At 40.0% G+C, this 19165-nt stretch overlaps 2 protein-coding genes across 2 annotated transcripts in view; one reads left to right on the forward strand and one right to left on the reverse strand.

The window, feature by feature from the left end:
* The window catches only part of LOC6619075 (chromatin-remodeling ATPase INO80), a 33792-nt gene extending 30600 nt beyond the window's left edge, over positions 1–3192 (forward strand). The window contains exons 13-14 of the mRNA XM_002043279.2: positions 1105–1368; positions 2876–3192. Of these exons, the coding sequence (XP_002043315.2) occupies positions 1105–1368; positions 2876–3126 (515 nt within the window). The 3' untranslated portion in view covers positions 3127–3192. The remainder of the gene's footprint in view (positions 1–1104; positions 1369–2875) is intronic.
* Positions 3193–17352: 14160 nt separating this feature from the next.
* LOC116801566 lies at positions 17353–18325 on the reverse strand. Its single transcript, XM_032721983.1, has 2 exons — positions 18208–18325; positions 17353–18145 (listed from the first exon to the last, which is right to left on the reverse strand). The coding sequence occupies exons 1-2, from the start codon at positions 18323–18325 to the stop codon at positions 18078–18080; spliced, it is 186 nt and encodes a 61-aa protein (XP_032577874.1). The 3' UTR covers positions 17353–18077.
* Between the last annotated feature and the right edge of the window lie 840 nt (positions 18326–19165).

The raw sequence follows: 19165 nt of genomic DNA on the forward strand, positions 1-19165 counted from the left end.
TCTCGTTGTAACAGTAAAAGTAAACCCTATCACCAAAAGGAGCCAGACTGCTTTTGGCCCTCTCTCTTTCGGCTTAAACCGCTTGATGAGCTGGGGACATGGCCACAGTCTTGTAGACAATTCCTCTGGCGACTGTCGATGGCGATGATCACTGCACCGACTAGACAATAATGTCGATCATGGAGTGATGATCATCGGATCGGCTATGATGATGCTGCCGCCACTTGTGTGCGTTGCATACCGAAATAGCGGAGTGCCAGGTATTGTCGCCAAACACCAGACAAGATACAGATACACTCGTTGCGAACAACAGACAACTGGGGAAATAGAACCAGTGGAACAACAACATTGTTGTCTGCCCGCTGATCACAACTTTTTTGAGCCTGTCTTCGTTGTTTATTTATTTGTTGTCTCTGTTTTATTTATACAATTACAGTTAGCCGTCTAAGTCGCTGGCATATAACCAGTGAAATATTTAAGTTTAACCCTAGACAAATCCTTTTTAAGTTTAATATGTTGGCCATAACTACATATTCTAAAAGCATACGATCTCTTTTAGTTTTAAATTTTGCCATATTGATATTACTAATGAAATGTATCATAAATGACTTATAAACTTTTAAACTTTAATTGATTATATGTGGTATTGAACATATTGTGGTTTTCTGTTACGTGTACTGGCGGGTTAAGAATTATAATATGGAAATATCGCACTCCGCATATTTTTCCCTTGGCATTTCGGCGGAGTCTTGGCCACGATAAAAGTTGAACTTGTTTGTTGCTGTCACTCCGCCATTGTCTTTGGGGCATAAAAAGTAACACGTTGAATGCGCAAATATGGTCATGGCACACATATCGATAGTTAGGTGCTGGCAAAGAATTATGGCCAGGAAACCTAAGAAGGTACCCAGGTACCCCAGGCCATCCCCATTAATTAGGCATTTGGGTTGCGAGCCATAAAATTGTGGTAAATGTAACGAAACTCCCATTTTAATGTTTGTTTTTCGTTATACATATATATTGGGCCAGATGCTCATGGATTTCGTCCAACCGCAATTAATCAATACCGAGTCACCTATAAATTTCCCCCCCTCCTCCTTGCAGACTTCCTTGGTGACCTGAGCGGCATTTCGCCGATGCGGCGACGGCACCACCCGCGCGGCACAAGACGCGGTCGTCCAAGGGGCAGCACGCGGCGCGGCGGCGGACACGGCTCGGTCCCGCGCGTGCTGACGCCGACGCAAGCGGCGACGCCAGCGGTACCGGCCACGGCGACGCAGGCAGCGGCGGCGGGAACGTCTTCACCCCTACCGCAGCAGGAAGTAAGCGGCGGTGGCGACAATGCCGGCGTCCCGCTCAACGAAGAAGGTAAGTACACTTGCAGAAAATATGTGCTAAAGGAGGTTTAGTCGAACTTCAGGGGTATATAATTTGAAAAACAAAAAGTAGGTTCTGCTAGCTTTGGCAATCTGAAGATTATATACTTGCAGTAAACATATGTTAAAAATTTCATGTTCCATACAGCATTTAGACAAGTTTTTAAATCAACTTAGTTGCGAACTAATTTTTTCAGTGCAAGTAACTTTCCTTCCGTCACGCAACTCTCACTCCTCAAGAAGTCACCCCTCCGCAAGGATTCCCCCCTCAGTTGAATAGAGTGTCACTTGTCGCTAATCGCTTGTCATAATCACGTTTATCGCTGCCTTTTCCGGAACAAGTATTTTCGGTTACTCAGGCCCCTCCCCCCGCGGTGGTTTTATCTCCATATTCCTTTGTGGTTGATCTACCGGTCGTCCCCCTTTCGTTTTATTCAATTTTTTTGGATATGTCTCGATTACAGCCCGTAGAAATAATGCCTCTACTTTGTGGTACGTGACAATTTTAACGCAGTGCCAGGCGTTTTTACATTACATAACATTTTCAATATTGCCCCCTTTAAGTAAACACCTAAATCCAGATAAAGCATTCTTGAAAGTTCCCCCCCTTCGGTTGTCTGCAAGTCAAGCCAAATATTTGTTCAGAGATTCGCATCTGGCTGCATTATCTTTTCCACTTCTTACTTTCTGGCTTGTGGAAAAGACAACTTATTTGAGCATTAATTCCTTACCCATTTAAAAGAACACGTTACGGTTCTCACAGATTGTTGCCAATTTGATACATAACTCAGCAAAGTAATTCGCATCTGTGAAATGGTAAATTTCCACAATTTATAGTCAAACAAATTCGTTTAAGAGGAGATAAATCCTGCAACAATGTGGCAATTTTCAGTTGGATTTTCAGGCGCACGACAAATGATAATTGAATAAATCCGCTTAAAGTCCCAGACACCAGACGAGTGGAGCGGGGTTCCACGTGACAGGAACACGTTCCGTAGCTGTTGGCCCAAAATGGAGACATAATCGCAATGGCAAATACGCAACGTTGCATAAATTAAACTTGCCCAGTGGAAGGAGAAGGACCAGAATGTTTCGGGGGACTTTCGACAATTAAAAAAACCACAATTGCATGCATTGCCGGGGCAAACAAGTAAATGCCAGGATACGATGAAACGTGCGGTGGAAAATGCCAGTGGAATTAGCAAGAAAGTAGCTTATCCTTTGTTTAGCTTGATCTGCTCGTTTTTCATTCTTCTAATGGAATCTGATAGGAGCTAACGTACAGTTTGTGCAGTTTTAAAGGGCAGATGCAACATTTGTATTGCTAAACATTTAATTTGTTTAATTATAAATGGTATTGAGATCAGGAAGTATAGGCAAAAGTACAAAATTTAATAAAACTACAATTCCAACATTCAGATTTAAAAGATATATACTATCTATCTACATTATTACTTAAATAATAATACTAAATAATGTACAACTTTTATTTTTTTCAGAGTATCGAACAAGCCCCTCCGGACAATCGGCAGGAGTGTCCTGCAAACGCGGACCAGGACGACCTCGCTCGAAAACCGCCACACCAGTCAGTCGTGGAACCCGCGGAGCTCCACGTGCCCGCCGGCCAATGGGTCCATTGCTGGTGCCTCTGGGGCGAAGTCCGGATGACACGCCGCCTGGCAGCAGCCCGGCCACCAGTCGGGCGCCCAGTCCTTCAGCGGGATCTCATGGTGCCGTTGGTCCTGAGTAGTTAGTTACCCAAAACAGTAAAATTTGTATTTGAATTGTAAAAAAATAATAAAACAGATCAATGTAATTATTTATATTGTTTAATTTTTTACAATACTCAAACAATTCAGCTCTTATTATCATGAAGGTTATACAATATGTCAAGGATTCATTTTTTAAAAAGATTTCAAATGCAAACATCCTTTAATTCGGTAATTTAATTCTTATGATTATCAAATGAATTCTTTTTGTAAATATATATGTTAGACATTTTTTTTTTCACTTGGCACCCCTTTGCATTTTATCGTTTTATTAATTAGTACAAAAAATAATGACTGTTGCAATCATAAATTAATAAACTTGTAAAACTGTTGGAGAGCTTCCGTTGACACTTGACGCGTTAACCCGACTTGTGATCGCGTCAAGTTCGTTGGCCAAGACTGTGGTACAAAGGTATTCACGCATCAGCCATCGAAATAATTGCAGACTGCGGAAACAAAACCATCAACTGTGAGGTCTAATAAAAGTTTGTTTCGAGTCAAACAAATTTTAGTTGTAATAGACACCGCCGACGCGTCGAAATTAGCGCAACAGTCGAGCATACGCAGCCAAATAAAACTGGTAATTAAATTAAGGAAAATGGGAAAACTCTGGGAGAAGATCAAGCTCATAAGGGCGCCGAAATCATTGTCATTCGGCAATTAGTTACGCTGCGTGATTCCCGGTACAAAAGGTTTCTCCAGCCATCAGTTTACGATCTGTATTAAAAGTATACATATTTCAGTTTAATAACCGCGGACTTCTGTTAAAGCAGCAGTCTTTTAAACTAAACAGGACACGCTACTGCGCAGACAATAACACAGAAATACAAAGATTAACACAGATAAAATCAAGCTTTTCCTGCTTTTGTTATAATGTAAACAGTATTTAAATTGTAGAATAAATATACTTTTTATGAAGAATAGGTTAAATAAAAATAAAGGAATGTAGTGTCCATTTAGATTTCGTGATTATAGGAATATAATAAAAGAAAATGAGATAATTATTGTTCAGGATGCATTACTTACGCATATTGCTTACTTTTTTCAAATTTTGTTCAAGTACTAATCCTTTGACATTTCAAATTTATCTAAGAGTATCTAACCATCGGGCTTGAAGTTGCTTGGCATTGACTCTCTAGGCATCTTGGACTTCTCAATATGACAATTCTTAATATTTCAACTGCAACTTGTTTTCCTTTTTGTTGCTGTTTTTTCTGCTCATCAGAGTCGCCGGCGGCCAGTTGGCGACATTGGCGGACTGTCATAAGATTCACGTTTCGCCCGTAGTCGCTGCAGTTGGAGAATCCGAGAAATGTTAAAAGTGTGCATTTATGCCAACTGGCATCTGAGGCGGCGTCGGGCAGCCAGTCGTTTAGCTTCCTCCCACTCCGTCCCCCTATGCATCCAATACTTCTTGGGGGTACTGCGTTTATTAATTAGCAGCCATCTCGAACTCGAAAACAAACTAAAGCGAATAAGGCTCAGGAAGTCACATTATGATACCCTTTTTTATCTTTTTACATTGTTTATACCAGAAAGAATATTTTTAAAATTGTTAGATCTTTTATTATCCTAATAACATTTTATTTTTTACTTAAGCATTTCTTAATGGTGCTGTTCTTTAGCAGATTCATCATATCTGAAAGGGTGATAAGTGCTTCGATTTCGAAGATAACCAATATTTCTCGTTTTTTCCTCAATTAACAATCACAAACAGCATTTCAATCGATGTTGTCTGCTGCTGCCTCCGAAGTTGTTGTGGTTGATGCAGGAAAAGAAAATTGTTGAAAAGCCGGCCACTGATTGGTCTGCCTTATTGGAAGGAGTTTGGAGCTTGACCCAGCCCGTGCTACGCAAACTGCCATGGGAAGGATCTTTTTGAACCGCCTAAAAAGTGGAAGTTAATCCTTTCTGCAGCTGCTTCCGAATTCGCAGCGGGCACAACCCAAGAACGAGCTCAATCCCTTCTTGTGAGTTAATCCAGGGAAACTAATAAGCCGCAGAAGCCAGACTTGAATCCTTTCCTGCCATTCTTAGGCGTTTTCTTTTGAACATGAGCCGGCAAAGATGTTCCGTGGTCTATAAATCAAGACAATAAGCACGGAGCGGAGACGAGCGCAGATTGTATGGCCACACCTTGAAAAAATAAGCAAAAGGATTTAATTTTCTTCAAAAGCAGGCACAAAAGGGGGGAAACCCAAGTTCCACTCCTTTCATGCCCTGCCTACGCATCGGATCGGCTTAGTCCTTAAGTTCTATGCACGAGCATCTTCCAGGCTATCCTTAAAAAACGAAGAATGTGCAGGCTGCTCTAGTTTCCCTGCCACTTAACGAGAACAGAAGAAAGATGGGATGAGTTCCCTCAAAGGACTGGAGAATGCTATTCATCTGGCAGTCTATTTTTGGGAAATTAAAATGTCTACTCCTACTATTTGTCTGCGAGGGCACGGCCTCGGGTTGGTACATCCTTGGGTTTTTTAGGGGATTCCGAACAACCCTGCAGCGACTATCTATCATATGACCCCATCCCCACGGCCGGATGGATGATGAATGTGCGCGTTTGGCGTCTCTAATTCAATTTATCTTACACAAAGTCAACGTCTCTCCATAGCTCCGCATAATGGATATAATGACGGTGCGTAGAGTGAACTTTGTTCAAGACGCAGATGTCCTTTGATTGTTTTTTAGGCGGCTGTTGTCAATGTCAGCGGCAAATAAAGTGCTAGACCGGAGAACAACTCAAGCTGAACTGAGATGATTTTGCTTTAAGCCAGCCCCCATTTAAAGTTCGTTGTCTAAGTCATTTGTTTTTACATCATTTTGGCAGCGTTAAGCCAGCGAATCGAAATTCCGCAAATGTTTTAGAAAAACGTAAGATATCCGCCGCCCAGGGAAACATCCGCCCAGTCAATGCAAACAATTTTAATGTAAATATTTGAAACAACATGCCATGACTGTTGTACTAACATAATGAGCTCTGCTCTTCAACCTGTTAAAGTTCCTAGTCAGTTAAAAATAGTGCAGACGAGACAGTCATCTCTCTAGCTTTAAGTCGCCGGGGAAAAAACTTGCCCGGGAACCGAGTGGAAAACACGTTACCAGCTTTAATGCATCAATTAAATTTTTTTCTTTTAATTATTTGTATCTGCTGCTGCAGTTGGTGGCTTTTTGTTCCTGCTACTCCTGTCAGGCAACATGCTGCGCTCTGTTTGTTTTTCTACATTTACTTTTTGCACAAATTGTTGCCTGCTTGGGGCATCTTGGAAGCTCGTGTTTAGTGTTTTTGAAAGCCCGGCCAACTCACTTGTCCACAGCTTCACTGTGTGTTTATTGATATGTGTTCATTATTGAGTTCGTTGTGGTTCACGTCGTTTATATCGGAGATACCCTAAACGAAGAGTATCACCCAAAAATTACAATTTAGCTTAATCCTTTGGAGTATTTTGGAAAAAATGTACAAATGTATATTATTGTTGTTGTGTAGTTGATTAAAAAAAAATTAATTTTTATGTTCAGATCTTCTTTTACTTACCATAACATAAGCCTCATATCAACTAACGCATATCTAGGGTATATCACAAATCGACTATTCAACGCTTATCCGTTTTTAAACTTTGCTTTTGGTTTTTATTACCTCTTTTTTTAACAGAATTGTTAATAAAAAGTCAATTAAGTTGGAAATACTTGTTGTGGACATCTGGCACTTTGATTTTCCTTAATGTGGGAAACTTTATAATATTAGTACTATTTTGAATCGACTGCAGCAACAAAAGAACTCGAATGGAATATCTTATCTGTATTGTTGTATTCAATGCAGAATAATTCTTATTCTGTATTCCAGAATACAAAAAGAAGCAGACCACCCTATCACTTGACCAAATTTCAATTTGCTCAGCTCCCTTGAACATTTCGCAATTTAACAATTACTCAATTCGGTTGCGCTCCCCAAGCTGGAAACCTACAGGCAACGCTTGTGTCATTAACATATCGCATCCTGTTGATCTGCACCACGATCCGCAGATCCCTGAACTGAAACCGAGACTTGACAAATATGCTTTCAGGTCTAATTATACCCAAGGAGCCAGACTGGATGAGCATGCTCAGTGAGCAGGAGCCGGCCATGTGACCCCGTTTCGGGGAGACCCCTTTGGCTTGGCCAGGCTTGGTCTGTAATTACGCGAAATGAAAATGTGAATGTCAACTGGCGAGGGGCAGTAAAAAAAGGTAGTAAATTAAATTGTATTAACATTTTTCGTATATCTGTATGTTAGTTGCTTCGGGTTTTATTCGCGTGTGAACCAAAATTTAGTTTCCGAACTGCTTAGCATCCGGGCCGAAAAAGAAACGATGCTTTAAAAACTTCAGAAGCGATGAAAACATTTCAATTTGGTTCACGCCCTATCGCCAAGCTATCTATTGGGAAGAACTCCTATCGGCCGTGATGATTATGTTTTTGTAGCCATTAAAAATAGAGAAGAAAACATTTGCATATATAGCAAGTCCAAGTCAATCGCAAGTGTTTAGCATAAGAGTTACATCGAATTAGCCACTAATTTGTATTTGTGTGGCATATCTTCTGTGGCCATGTTTTTGTAATTAGTTACGCCTGAAACCGTTCCGAACTTTGGCAACCTGACTCACCATTCCGTGCACGTAAATGTAGGAGGGAGTTGGATTGGAAAGATGCGACTAAAGGTCTATCAAAGTCCTCCAAGTCGAAGGCGTCAATGTGGCGCCACCTGGGCCCACATGCCGTGCAATTTCCCTTTGCAGAATTATAAGTACAGCCAACTAATGCAAGACAATACAATAATGTAAGCAATTTCTCTAAGCAATTTCATTTCGGGGCATTTCCTCTGGTTGGTTTGCTTACTTGTCCACGGCTGCTTTCATTGGGGAAATGTTTGCGTGTCCATTCAGAAAAGCTTGCCTGCTTACCAACTAATTATGATTTTATTAACATTTTTAGGCATGACATTTTGGCAAAAACAGTGGGCACAACTAGCTTCATATCAGTGAATATAATTTCTTAAAAAACTAAAGCTTAAAATTGCACGTTTTTATTGAATTTGTCAACCAATAAAATAAAGTTAAGTATTGTAAGAGTGATTATTACATACATATTTACCTTAAAAACCCCCTTTTACCATCCATTGTGCATAGTCATCATACTTTTTGGGCTTGTGGTTATTAGAGCGTCTCTAGCTAATGACTGTTGGAAGCTTGCTAAAAATGGGTTTTCCTGGGAATGGCAAATGAAATTCATAATTTATATGATAAAATATTAATGAACAATTAAATATTTCAGCAATCTTCCCAGCCCAGTCATTACAACTTGATAGACCCAGGGAAACATTTTCCTGTAACCTACGAAAAGAAAAAACCCGAAAATTGCCAAGGGAACGAAATAAAACAGAAATCTGCAAAATCGCTGTATAAATTAAGCATTAAATGCATGACATTACTGGGCCAGATAATTTCCATATAAATTATATACACTTATGTTCAACAACAAAAGGCGACTGCTTTCGATGCTGAAAAGCTGTTTACCCAGATGATGTCGCCGCCATTGAAGAGGTCCATGATGATGATGGCCACACTTCGGGCGACAATGTCTTCGCACCTCGCGGCCCTGCGTGGCCCAAACCAAACTTTCCAAAAGTGTGAACATCACACAAAACTTGGATCCGATCCCAGCTGGACACGCGCAAAAGAAAGTGCCAGGTCGGCGGAGCCTTGTGAGCACCCTGCGGACATGTAAAAGTGATTAGGGGTGTGGCGGAATCAGCGAGCGCCGGTCATGGGTTTGAATTTTTCGTTTGGACTTGGGTCTGCGTCTGGGTCTGGGTCTTTAGGTCTGGTCCAGACTCGAGGTGGTGCCTCCGATGCTGATGATCGCGGTGGCAACAGTGACACCCCGGCGATTCCAACGTGTGGACAGTGATGACGACACTTTCTTTTCCCCGTAAACAAAGCTTACACCGAGAAATACACAGCAAACTTATTTTTCAATCTTGAAGGAAAAGGACATATTAAGTTTTTGAACAAAGTATTTAAAAACTAAATCATTAAAACACAGATCCAAAAATCCTAAAATCTGAAGTCTGAAATAATTACAATAGATATTATTTTATAAATCTTAGGCAATATTTTATAAATCTTAGGCAATATTTTGTATATTTTTTTGTAGTATCAGTTATACCATCTATAAAATTGAATGGTTTGCATATGGGACAAAACCAGACGAATTTTCTTTCTGTGTGAACATGGGCCAGCAGCAATTTGAGAATTCTCAAGGCGAAAGTCGCTCAATGCGAAGTGCGTGTGCAGGGGGCGTGGCAGCAGCCTTCAACGTGTAGTGCAAATTATGAGGTGTTATGTCAATGCGGCCATCCCCAACCCCGTTGAGCCCCCAAGTGGTCCAACTTTTCGTGCGCCATGCTCGGCGGCGTTAAAGTGCCTGAAAATGCGCGTTAAAAGTCACACGACCAGGCGCAGATTGTGAAAGGTCTTCGCCAGGATGGCCGGTGCGAAATTAAATTGAAAACGCCCCATGAAAGGGAAACCACAGGGAAACGTAATTATCAGCTACTGAACACTGATTGCGACCGTCCAGCATGGAAAGCGTGGTAAATTGCCCAAAAGGAAATGACCCAGCAATTTTTTACTTTTTTTGCAATAAAATGTATTACTACACATTTATGGCTCCATAAATTTGTGAACATACATAAAACAATTACTTCTTCAGCATATTTCTCGAATGCGTCTATTTACATCTTTACCACTTAAAAGATTTAACCACTCGAGTCCATAAAATGTATTCATATTTTTTCATCACTACATTTAAATAATTTATATTTCATTATTATTCTTGCCTTCTGACCGTCCATGCTCGTCTATAGATAGATCCAAATCGATTTGAAAATAACTTTGGGCCGGCCTGCTGGGTTTTTCCTGGGCTCTAGGAAGCCCCATCGAAAGCCAGTAGCCACCTTGTGCATCTCCTGCTGTTTTGTAGTTATTGTCATGCTCGTTGTTATTGACTTCACTTGCAGCGGCCGATGTTGCAGTTGCAACTTGCAGTGGCTGATGTTGCCGCTGAATTCGAAGCTGCAACCATCATTGAAGCTAGTTCGATTTGTGGCCGTGCGGACGTGCTGCATTTTATGAAATTGCTTGTTGTTATTATTATTGTTATTATTAGTAGTATTATTTTATGTGCTTACCTCTCCGCCTCCTGCAATGTCATTTGAAGCTTGGCGCTGGCGCTTGCCTTTTGCCACTTGCAACTTTGCAACCCGGTTGCCGCCAAGCTCTCACGTCCTTCTCCACAAAAATATAAACATAACAATCATTACAAGTGGCTAGGCAAGCAACAGAAAGAAAAACAAAAACGAAAGCTGAACAAAAACTATTATTGGTATTGATGAGAATTATCTTGACTTCCTGCTCCGCTTGCTGTTTATGTTGTTTTTGTTGCTGCTCAGTGGCGTCTTAAGTGGCGCTAAATGCGTGCATTTAATATAATAAATCTTTTTCAGTTGGGCATTTTTGTTTGCTGGGATTTGGTGCCGCTTTTTAAGCCATATTTTGTGTGGCCAGGCACGTACGCATTAAATTTTGAGTGGCGTGAAGTGAAAGGGTCGACAGCCTGTAGAAGCGGCTAGGCTGGAGCTCATATCTTGGGAACGTTGACGCATAAGAAAGGCGATAAGTCTGGAATATAGCTCTATTATCAAACTTACAGATGCAGTAAAAGCTTATCTTATTGATAACTGCTTCGGCTTATGAAATGGGTTTAGAAAGTAGTTACAGGGGATTTAGCGAGATTTGACTTACTTTTACTATACGTACTTCATCACAGTTTACTTTGACAATTTTACGCTAAGGAATTTTTGGTTCGCCGCAAACCTTTCCAAAGACTTGTGAAATTCCGAATTTCCATGCATCCTATATCACGTTGACCTCATCTCTGGACGCCTTTCGCAGGATACCCCAGCAATCGATTGCCATACCCTGACCGAAGTTTGTTGCTTAAGTCTTTTGTTTTTCGCGGGTTCAAATGCTTTGGCATACCGTTAGATTCGGCGCCCATGCATCATCGGACCATCGAAACTGGCAACTCTTGTGGAAACACATTACACGGATGGAGGAGTTGTCGGGAAATATATGATGCCATTGTTGTGATATTTCACGCTGCTACAATCGACGCGAATGTAAACAGAAGGCACACACGCACAATAGGCCAGCGGAGAAAATGTTTGCGCCTTTTGTTGCGTTTTTCCTTATTGATTTCTGTTTGTTTTGCCTGTTGGTCATAACTTTGGGCCAGCAGCAACATGAGGCGCAAATGTCAACGCATTGTCTTCAAGTTGCCATGAATGATGGTCAGGATTGCAATGGCAATCCATAGCAGCCGGGGTATCAGAAAGTCCCGTGAAATCAATTGAGTCACGTTAAAGATGTTCCGCATTCGGGGCGTTTCCAGTGTTAACGTGCGATAAACGCCCTAAATATCTGCGACAACGATTAATTGTGGAGCAGTGGACACAAAGACGGCTTCCGAGTGAATGAAATATAGTATGTATAAAGGGGAAGTATGGAGAACTATTGGTTAATCAAAAGTGTACACCAAAACATCTTGACTTTTACTATTTCGTAACTTACTTTGAAAGGGATTAAAAAGAATAGGGAAATGATACGTTCGAGAAACAGAGATCCCGATGAAAAAGTAGACAAAGTTGCATAATCTAAACATACCTTTTAAAAAATAATCTTTAAATATTAATAATAACTTAGTTTTGTCAACTTATTTAAACTTCTAGGCAGAATATAGATTGACAATAAAACGAATTTTGTAAGCAAGAAACTATGCTCGAATTAGTTTTAGCTCCAGCAATCGGGCTGTTCGTGACCCCCAAGTGGGTTTATGCACAGGAAATATTTAGACCAAGACTGTCAGATCATTTCCCTTGAACTTTTCTGCTACTTTTCCAACTCCCCCGCCGAACAGTAGGCATCTAGTTGGACAGTCAGGCGAAGAACAAAAGACATACCAGCAGAAATAAACAAAAACCGAATTCAAAACAGTGGCAAATATTTACCAAGCCCCGTCCGGGTCTCCCTCAACTTGAGTTTCCTGGGAAATTGGCGCATGCTGTGCAGTGAGTCGCCGTCAGACGGACGTAACAATATTCCACATAGTCATGGCTAGAAATTGCGTTGCTTTTGTGTGCAGTTTCTCAGTTTTTCGGTTTTCACGCCGTTTGCGACGTTTGCGATCAGCGATGAGGAGGCATTGCAGTTGCCACCGACTCACGCTGAGCCCCTTTGGACCTCTCTTTATCTACGAGAAAACCAAAAAAAAAAGCTGGGGAAAAAGTGTCAACAGCGTTTGGCAGCTACCGTTCTACGTTTGGTTTTTTTTTGGTTCGCCTTTCTTCATATTTATTTCTGCGGCCAACAATTTTTCGCCGACTGCTTATCTGATCCCACTGAGTCATGCAATGCCTCTTGCCTTGCATTTGAATTATGGAGATGATAATGCGTTCGAATCGGGATTTGCATTCGCCGTAGTGCTCAATCCTGGCCAGAAACGCAACTCAAAGCTGGTCAATTAAGTGGCATGTACTGTCGGACATCACCACTTGACCACAGAGTCCACAGCTCTGGACACGCTTACACTTCGCTTAATTGAGTTTATTAGCCTCGCAAGAGGCACTTGCCTGCCAGTGGCCTGAGAAACGGGCAAAAGTAAAAATATTTTCATATATAAATTCGGTGCGGACAACGATCGGCTACCTTGCCGCCGAAGTAACGGTAACTTCAAAAATATTTCCTTTACAACTTGTCCAATTCCCCTGTCATGCTCGGTCTCCTTCAACTCCCCCAAAGACCCCCAATCGCCCTTCACCTGTTGGCCAAATTAATGACACTCGCTCACCGGGTTACATATTTGTGAAATGATAAAAAAGAAAAAGAAAATGCAATTTCTGAAATAATTAAATATGAAGGCCAGCATTTCTTTTGGGCCACGTCTCGAGGAAGGTTCTCACATGCTACGGAAATTTTAAATAACTCGCCTGTTCGTTTAATTTTTGGGTCAACATTTTATTTGCAATTAGCTGAGCCAAACATTTAAAATATGTAAATTGATTGCAGGTTTGTTGGTTTTTGGGAGCTCAATTTTCAGGGGTTGGAAATAATAAATAATAGCCAGTGAATGAAAATTATAGAGGAAAAATTAAGTTTCTCAAAATAAATAACCGCAAGGTTTAAGATCTGAATGAATCGATAGTTGCATAAAATAACTAAACATATCATTATAATATAAATTATTCATATTTTTAATTATAAATATAGATGATAGATAGTTATATTATTATTCGACCCTTTTGCCAATAAATTTATTGTTAGGTAAGGAAGTCCATATTTAATTCAATAATTGTTGTATGTTCCTTATGTGTTCTCTAAATATTAAAATTACTAAAACCCAATATATAATTATGTATATTACCATTCTTGTTATAGAAAGCATTGCAAAGTTTAAGAACAAATGAGGAAAAAGCTGGGTCAATAACCAGGTCAGTTGAAAATCTTCAAGGGAAAACTGTCAGGTTGGCAACTCATTTGGAGCGACAAATTAATGAGTTCACTTTGGGCCAAAGAATGCTGCAAATAAAAAATAGACAAGACACTTGCCACTTGAACCCGTGCTCTCATTAAGCCTCGAACCGACACACATATAATTGCACGGCAGCTGCTTCTGAGATTAAAGCCGCCTTTGAGTGGCTGTTGGCCAAGACTGCGACTGAACTCGATGTGGAGAAAAGACTCTCACTAGGCACTTAAAAATTAACGCTTTTGACAGCCAAACGGACTTTCAAATACGCCGAGCCACATGAAATACTAAAAAAAAAGAGCAAAGAGCCTAAATGCCATACAGACTTCCCGCTCAAAACTCTGGGGATTGTAAGTCTGGGACGAAGCCAAAGCGCAACAAAGTGTCAATGCGGCTTTGAGGCGAGTTTAACAAGATTGGCACCGACGGCAGTGGAGATGGCCAGCGAGTCTGAAGATTTTCTCATAAGGTGCAAAATCTCTCGACATCATAAAACCAAGAGTTGTGGATGGGAAGGGGGTTAACGACGAGGAGACAACAGAAACATGCACAGAGATGAGCATCCATAAAAACATACGCGAGTTGGATTTCGGTGTTACATATATTTTCCCCGAAGCTCCTAATTAGCCAAAGCCGGTTCTTTCAGCGGTTTCTGCTTAAGGCTTTGGTTTTCTTTTTTCGGCTGCTGCGGTGGCCGTTTAATATTTTATTATTCTTGTGTCCAGCCCCCCTCTCGGAATAAACGAAAAACAATGGAGCAGTAAAAATCTGGGGATAATAAATAAATTAAGTCTTTAACGATGACAAGAAGCCAGCTCAAGGAGGGCTAGCGGCCCTAACATCTCAATTAAGTTGTTCAAGCTCATTGTTTTCAAATTTTTGGCTTAATTTTCGTATGGTTATAGCCGCTTTGTTTTTACATTGCGTCTTCCGTTTTTTTTTTTTGCTTTGCTCATTTTAGTCGAAATTACGGAAATTCGTGAGCGATCGTGGTAATTTCAATTTGAAAATGGTTTCATAAATGCCCAAATCAGGTTACTAACCCTAAACTGGAGGAATACAGATCTTGCCCTTGCCACTCGCATTGTAATCAAGTCTTAATTAACTAATTAGTTAATTTGCAACCAATTAAGCTAACGCTGGAAAGGAAAACAGAAATCCTAAGAAATGTTTCTGCAAAGTTGTCGAGTCATTTGATTGCAGATTGCAGATAGGAAATTGGACAGCAGCTGCCGGAGCTGAAAATATATTTATGGACAGTGAAATTGCTAGGAAAGTGAGGTGAGCAAACAGAAAATATTCCATTTAATGCATAACATAAATATTTGTACATCGAAAGAAAGAGTGAATGGGAGATGTTGGTGTAAGAAAATGGAAATTAGTGTCTGAAAATAAAAGGGAAACATTACAAATTGTGAGAATATGCAGAAATACTTTCGAATATACATTTGCAGATTGTGTTAGTTTTCTTAAAGCATTTTTGCTAAGTAAACATTTTAAGTGCCGAAGTATATTATCTTAATAATATTATTGTCTTCGTATATAATTAGAAACTGAAATCTCTTTCTTCGTAAAAGCCTATGTCTTTAGGCCCGATAAAATTTTTATTGCCGCAACTAAACCTTGTTCATCGATAGTTCCAGCTTTGCCTTGTTTTTATTCGGTGCTAAGACCTATTCATCAACTTTGAATATTGTTGCAGAATTAAGTTCCCACGTTTCGCAAAAAGAAACAGAAGAGAGGAAAATCTAAAACTGTTTTATAACTGTACTAAACAAGAGCCATTCACTACGGCCTGAGAACATTTTGAGCTGTCCACCTGCAGCAAAGCAACATCGCACAAAAACCATAGTGGAAAGAAGATCTCTGTTGTTTTCACCCCCAAAAAAATTGGTAATGGAGGCGAAGAGAAAAGATCTACGCACCAAAACGGGAGTACCTGCACGAAAAGCATTTCCAAACAATTGAGTTTTCGAATGACAGTTTTCCATTATGGTAGTTGGAAATTGGAACAATGCACTTGAAGCCGGAGCCGGTGCTCTATTGCCGAGTATCTGAAAAAACAACGCTTTTTAATTACTACCCAAAAAACAGAGGAGACGCAGCTGCAAAAAAGGAACATGAAAAATATTAAATTTTGGCGCCCCAAACTGAAAGCAAGTTCGTTGCCTGAGTCTTTCGTTTTTTCTACCCCTCCTCTGATGAAGGAAGCGTTTTTTGGGGTCTCGATTTAACGCTTCTCAGCTGACAAATGAGCAGCATATCCTGTTGATCCTGTTGCCAGGAAATAATTATATTGCTGGTGCAAGAAACAACATTAATTGCAAAAATAATTAAAAACTCATAAATTAGCACATGCAAAAGCAGGCAGCATAACAAAGTGCAAATTTAATTATGGCCTTCATTAATTAATTCATTAAGAAAGAGGAGGCAAAAGGCAGCCACAGTGTTTTTTGCCACTAGCTAAATCAATCAACGCCAAATACAGGCAATCGAGTGAGTCCCTAAGGACGTAATCTGATGGAGTTGCAACCGGTTTGTCTTCACTCCTTTTTGGCATCCTTAGAATACATTATGCAACGGCCGATGCCACCGACACCGGGAGGTGGACTCCACTGTCCGCCCTTCAGCTTTCATAATTTATGGATTTTATATGGCGTCACATTCGCCCTGCCGCCGCCATTCGCTGACAGTTTTTGCCACTGTCGGACATTTTGACAGTTGCAGGTTGTCATCGTCCAGATCCGTTCCCCATCCCCCTACCCACATCATCTGCTGGTGCTGTCACTTGCAATTGCAACTGATGCATTGCCAAAAATACGCATTCGTATTCTCATCTCAACTGCCCCTCCGCGGCGTCATAAACTCAACTGTCATTTCAATTTCCCCCATGATGGGTGCAAGGTGCTCCGCATAAGGCGACCAGTCAAATGTATGATTAAGTAATATCCGAATGCCATAATTTTACCCTTTTCGAATCGAAAATGGAGGTTTGTGGCTTAAGGCTTTTGTTGCTGAGTGAGTTTCCCCCCGGTAGATAATTATGCGAGCATTGCGTAATGAAGTTGATAAAAGCGGGGAATACGAGTTTGCGGCTGATAAGGCGTACAAATTATATACTTAAGCTATAAAGGGGTGGATATCTTAAAGGATCTCCGCTTACCTTCCCATGAGAAAATGGAGCTGTTCTTGTCAGCTGAACCTGCTAACATAGCTAACCAAAATAATATGTATTAATGCAAATTATATTTACTTCTAGTTTAGGGAAGCAAGTATACACCAAAGGATTACAATAAATTAAACGCATTAAACCATCTCAATTAACTATATTATCCGAAACGAAGTAATTCGGCTTCGTATGGAATGAGCATACACTAAAAGGCATATGTTTGCGTTTAAAAATAAACTTTAAAATTTAGTATATAAAACGTTTATTACAAAATTCAAAAGCGCATTTAAAACAAAGGTGTGAGTATCAGTTTCTCACACTGTTTTATTTTAATTGTATATATTAACATAGGAAACTCTTTCAGCTGCCTTTGCATCTGCCACAAAAGTCTAATTTCAACCCTTTTCTTGTGCTTTAAACGTTGATGAATAGATAATAAATTATAAAAAACGCTCTGAACATATTTAATTAGTACCTACGAAGAGAACCCGTTCTTAAGACACCTTTCTCCGATCTCGAGAAAGGCAGCTGCTAAAGAAGTGCTAATGCCAACTACCATCAGTGAATAATATCGAGTGGTCAAAAATGAAATAAAATAAAAAACACAATTAAAATGCAATTTCGTGCAAATCCTTTTCCAAGGCGAGCAAATGCAGCTGCAACACCTGTTGCAGATGTCTATCCGTCGCTGGACGCTCATTAAGTTTATTAATTTCTGATATCAAGACAGTTAAATTTAGTTTGCTTCGCATTTGTGTCGCCTGCCACACGCAACAGAAAGCGGTGAGCATGAACCGTGACCAGTTTTCCCCGAAAAAAACTATATCCAAAAATACAAAACAATAAAACCCCAACCCCGAGAGGAACTTCTTCAACCCTTGCGGATGAACTACGAGCGTTAAATTTTCAACTTGGCGTGCCTCGCATTACTTCTTCGCTGTCCATTCGATTTCTACGCTTTCTACACTCACATCTTTCCCGGCGAGCTGTGTTCGTGAACAGGTGTAATGATTTTTGGTTTTGCACCTTGACTTTCTGCTTCCGTTTCAGCCAGACGAGCCACGCTTGTCGATAAGTTTCTGGCTTGGGGTAATTTGTTTGCATTTACTTCCTCGGGAACAAGCTTCCGTATAGGGTGTCCTTTATGTCTTCCCCAACTTCCCCTGCTTCATCATCCAGGCGATGTTCACATTCTGCGCATTAGGTTGCTCTGACACAGCAATCACTTTGATTTAACATTTTAATTAATTTAAAAATAGTTATTTAGCCTACCCGATTCTTTGCGACGCTTGAGGTCTTCTGATTCTGCCTTAACACAGTGAGCAAGATAAAAATGCAGCAATGGCAACACAATTAGTAATTTAGGAAAAGTTTGCCAAGTAATCCTCATTTCGAAAATATTTTTAATATATTTTGTTTCTAAATTTTATTTTTTTTTTTATTTTTTGTTTTTTGCAGCCTACTGTGAGTTTCTTTTAAGAACACCTTGTGATGCTTCCTCCTTTTTCTTAATTGTTAACATTTTTGCTAAGGACTTTATTAGCCCAGGACTCGCAACACAAAAGAATAAAGCTAAACAGCGAGAATGTTCTATACGTTTTTAGTATAAGATGAATTTGTATAAAAATGTACTATTAGTTGAGCGATCTTATTTCCTACTTGAAGGAATATATTTGAACTTTTCCCTTTAATTACTATTTATTATGTCCATTTGATATTTTATAAAATATATACATATTTATAATATTTCTGATTAGCAGAATAAATTAAAATATGATTTTCTCAAAATGATTCTATTATATTTTTGAGTTTTTTCAATACACAAACTATTGCTTACAGTGTAGCCCCCGCCAAAAAGGATATTTTGTAATATAACCGCAAGAAAACTTCCTCAATATCAATCATTACGCTCGGTTATATTACCAACCCCTTGGCCATATTCATGCCATGCCTTTCTTCATAAAGCATATTTAGTGTTTAATGTGCGTTGTCCCCGAAACAAAGTTTCCGTTTTATATTTATTTTTCGGTAAGCTGCAATTTTCAGGTGTTAGCCGAGCCAACTGGCCATCGAAGCGAACTGAATTCAGCTCAACCCTTTCATTAAAGAGGAAACCAAAATGATATATTTAATCCGTTCGGTCGTTGGGTCAGTGAAGCGTATGCTTGTCTCGGAGCCACGACGACAATGACAGCGAATGATAAACCTGATATGGAACACACTTAAGGGC

This window comes from Drosophila sechellia, chromosome 3R (genome assembly GCF_004382195.2).
Source record: "Drosophila sechellia strain sech25 chromosome 3R, ASM438219v1, whole genome shotgun sequence".
In the NCBI taxonomy this organism is placed as follows: domain Eukaryota; kingdom Metazoa; phylum Arthropoda; class Insecta; order Diptera; family Drosophilidae; genus Drosophila; species Drosophila sechellia.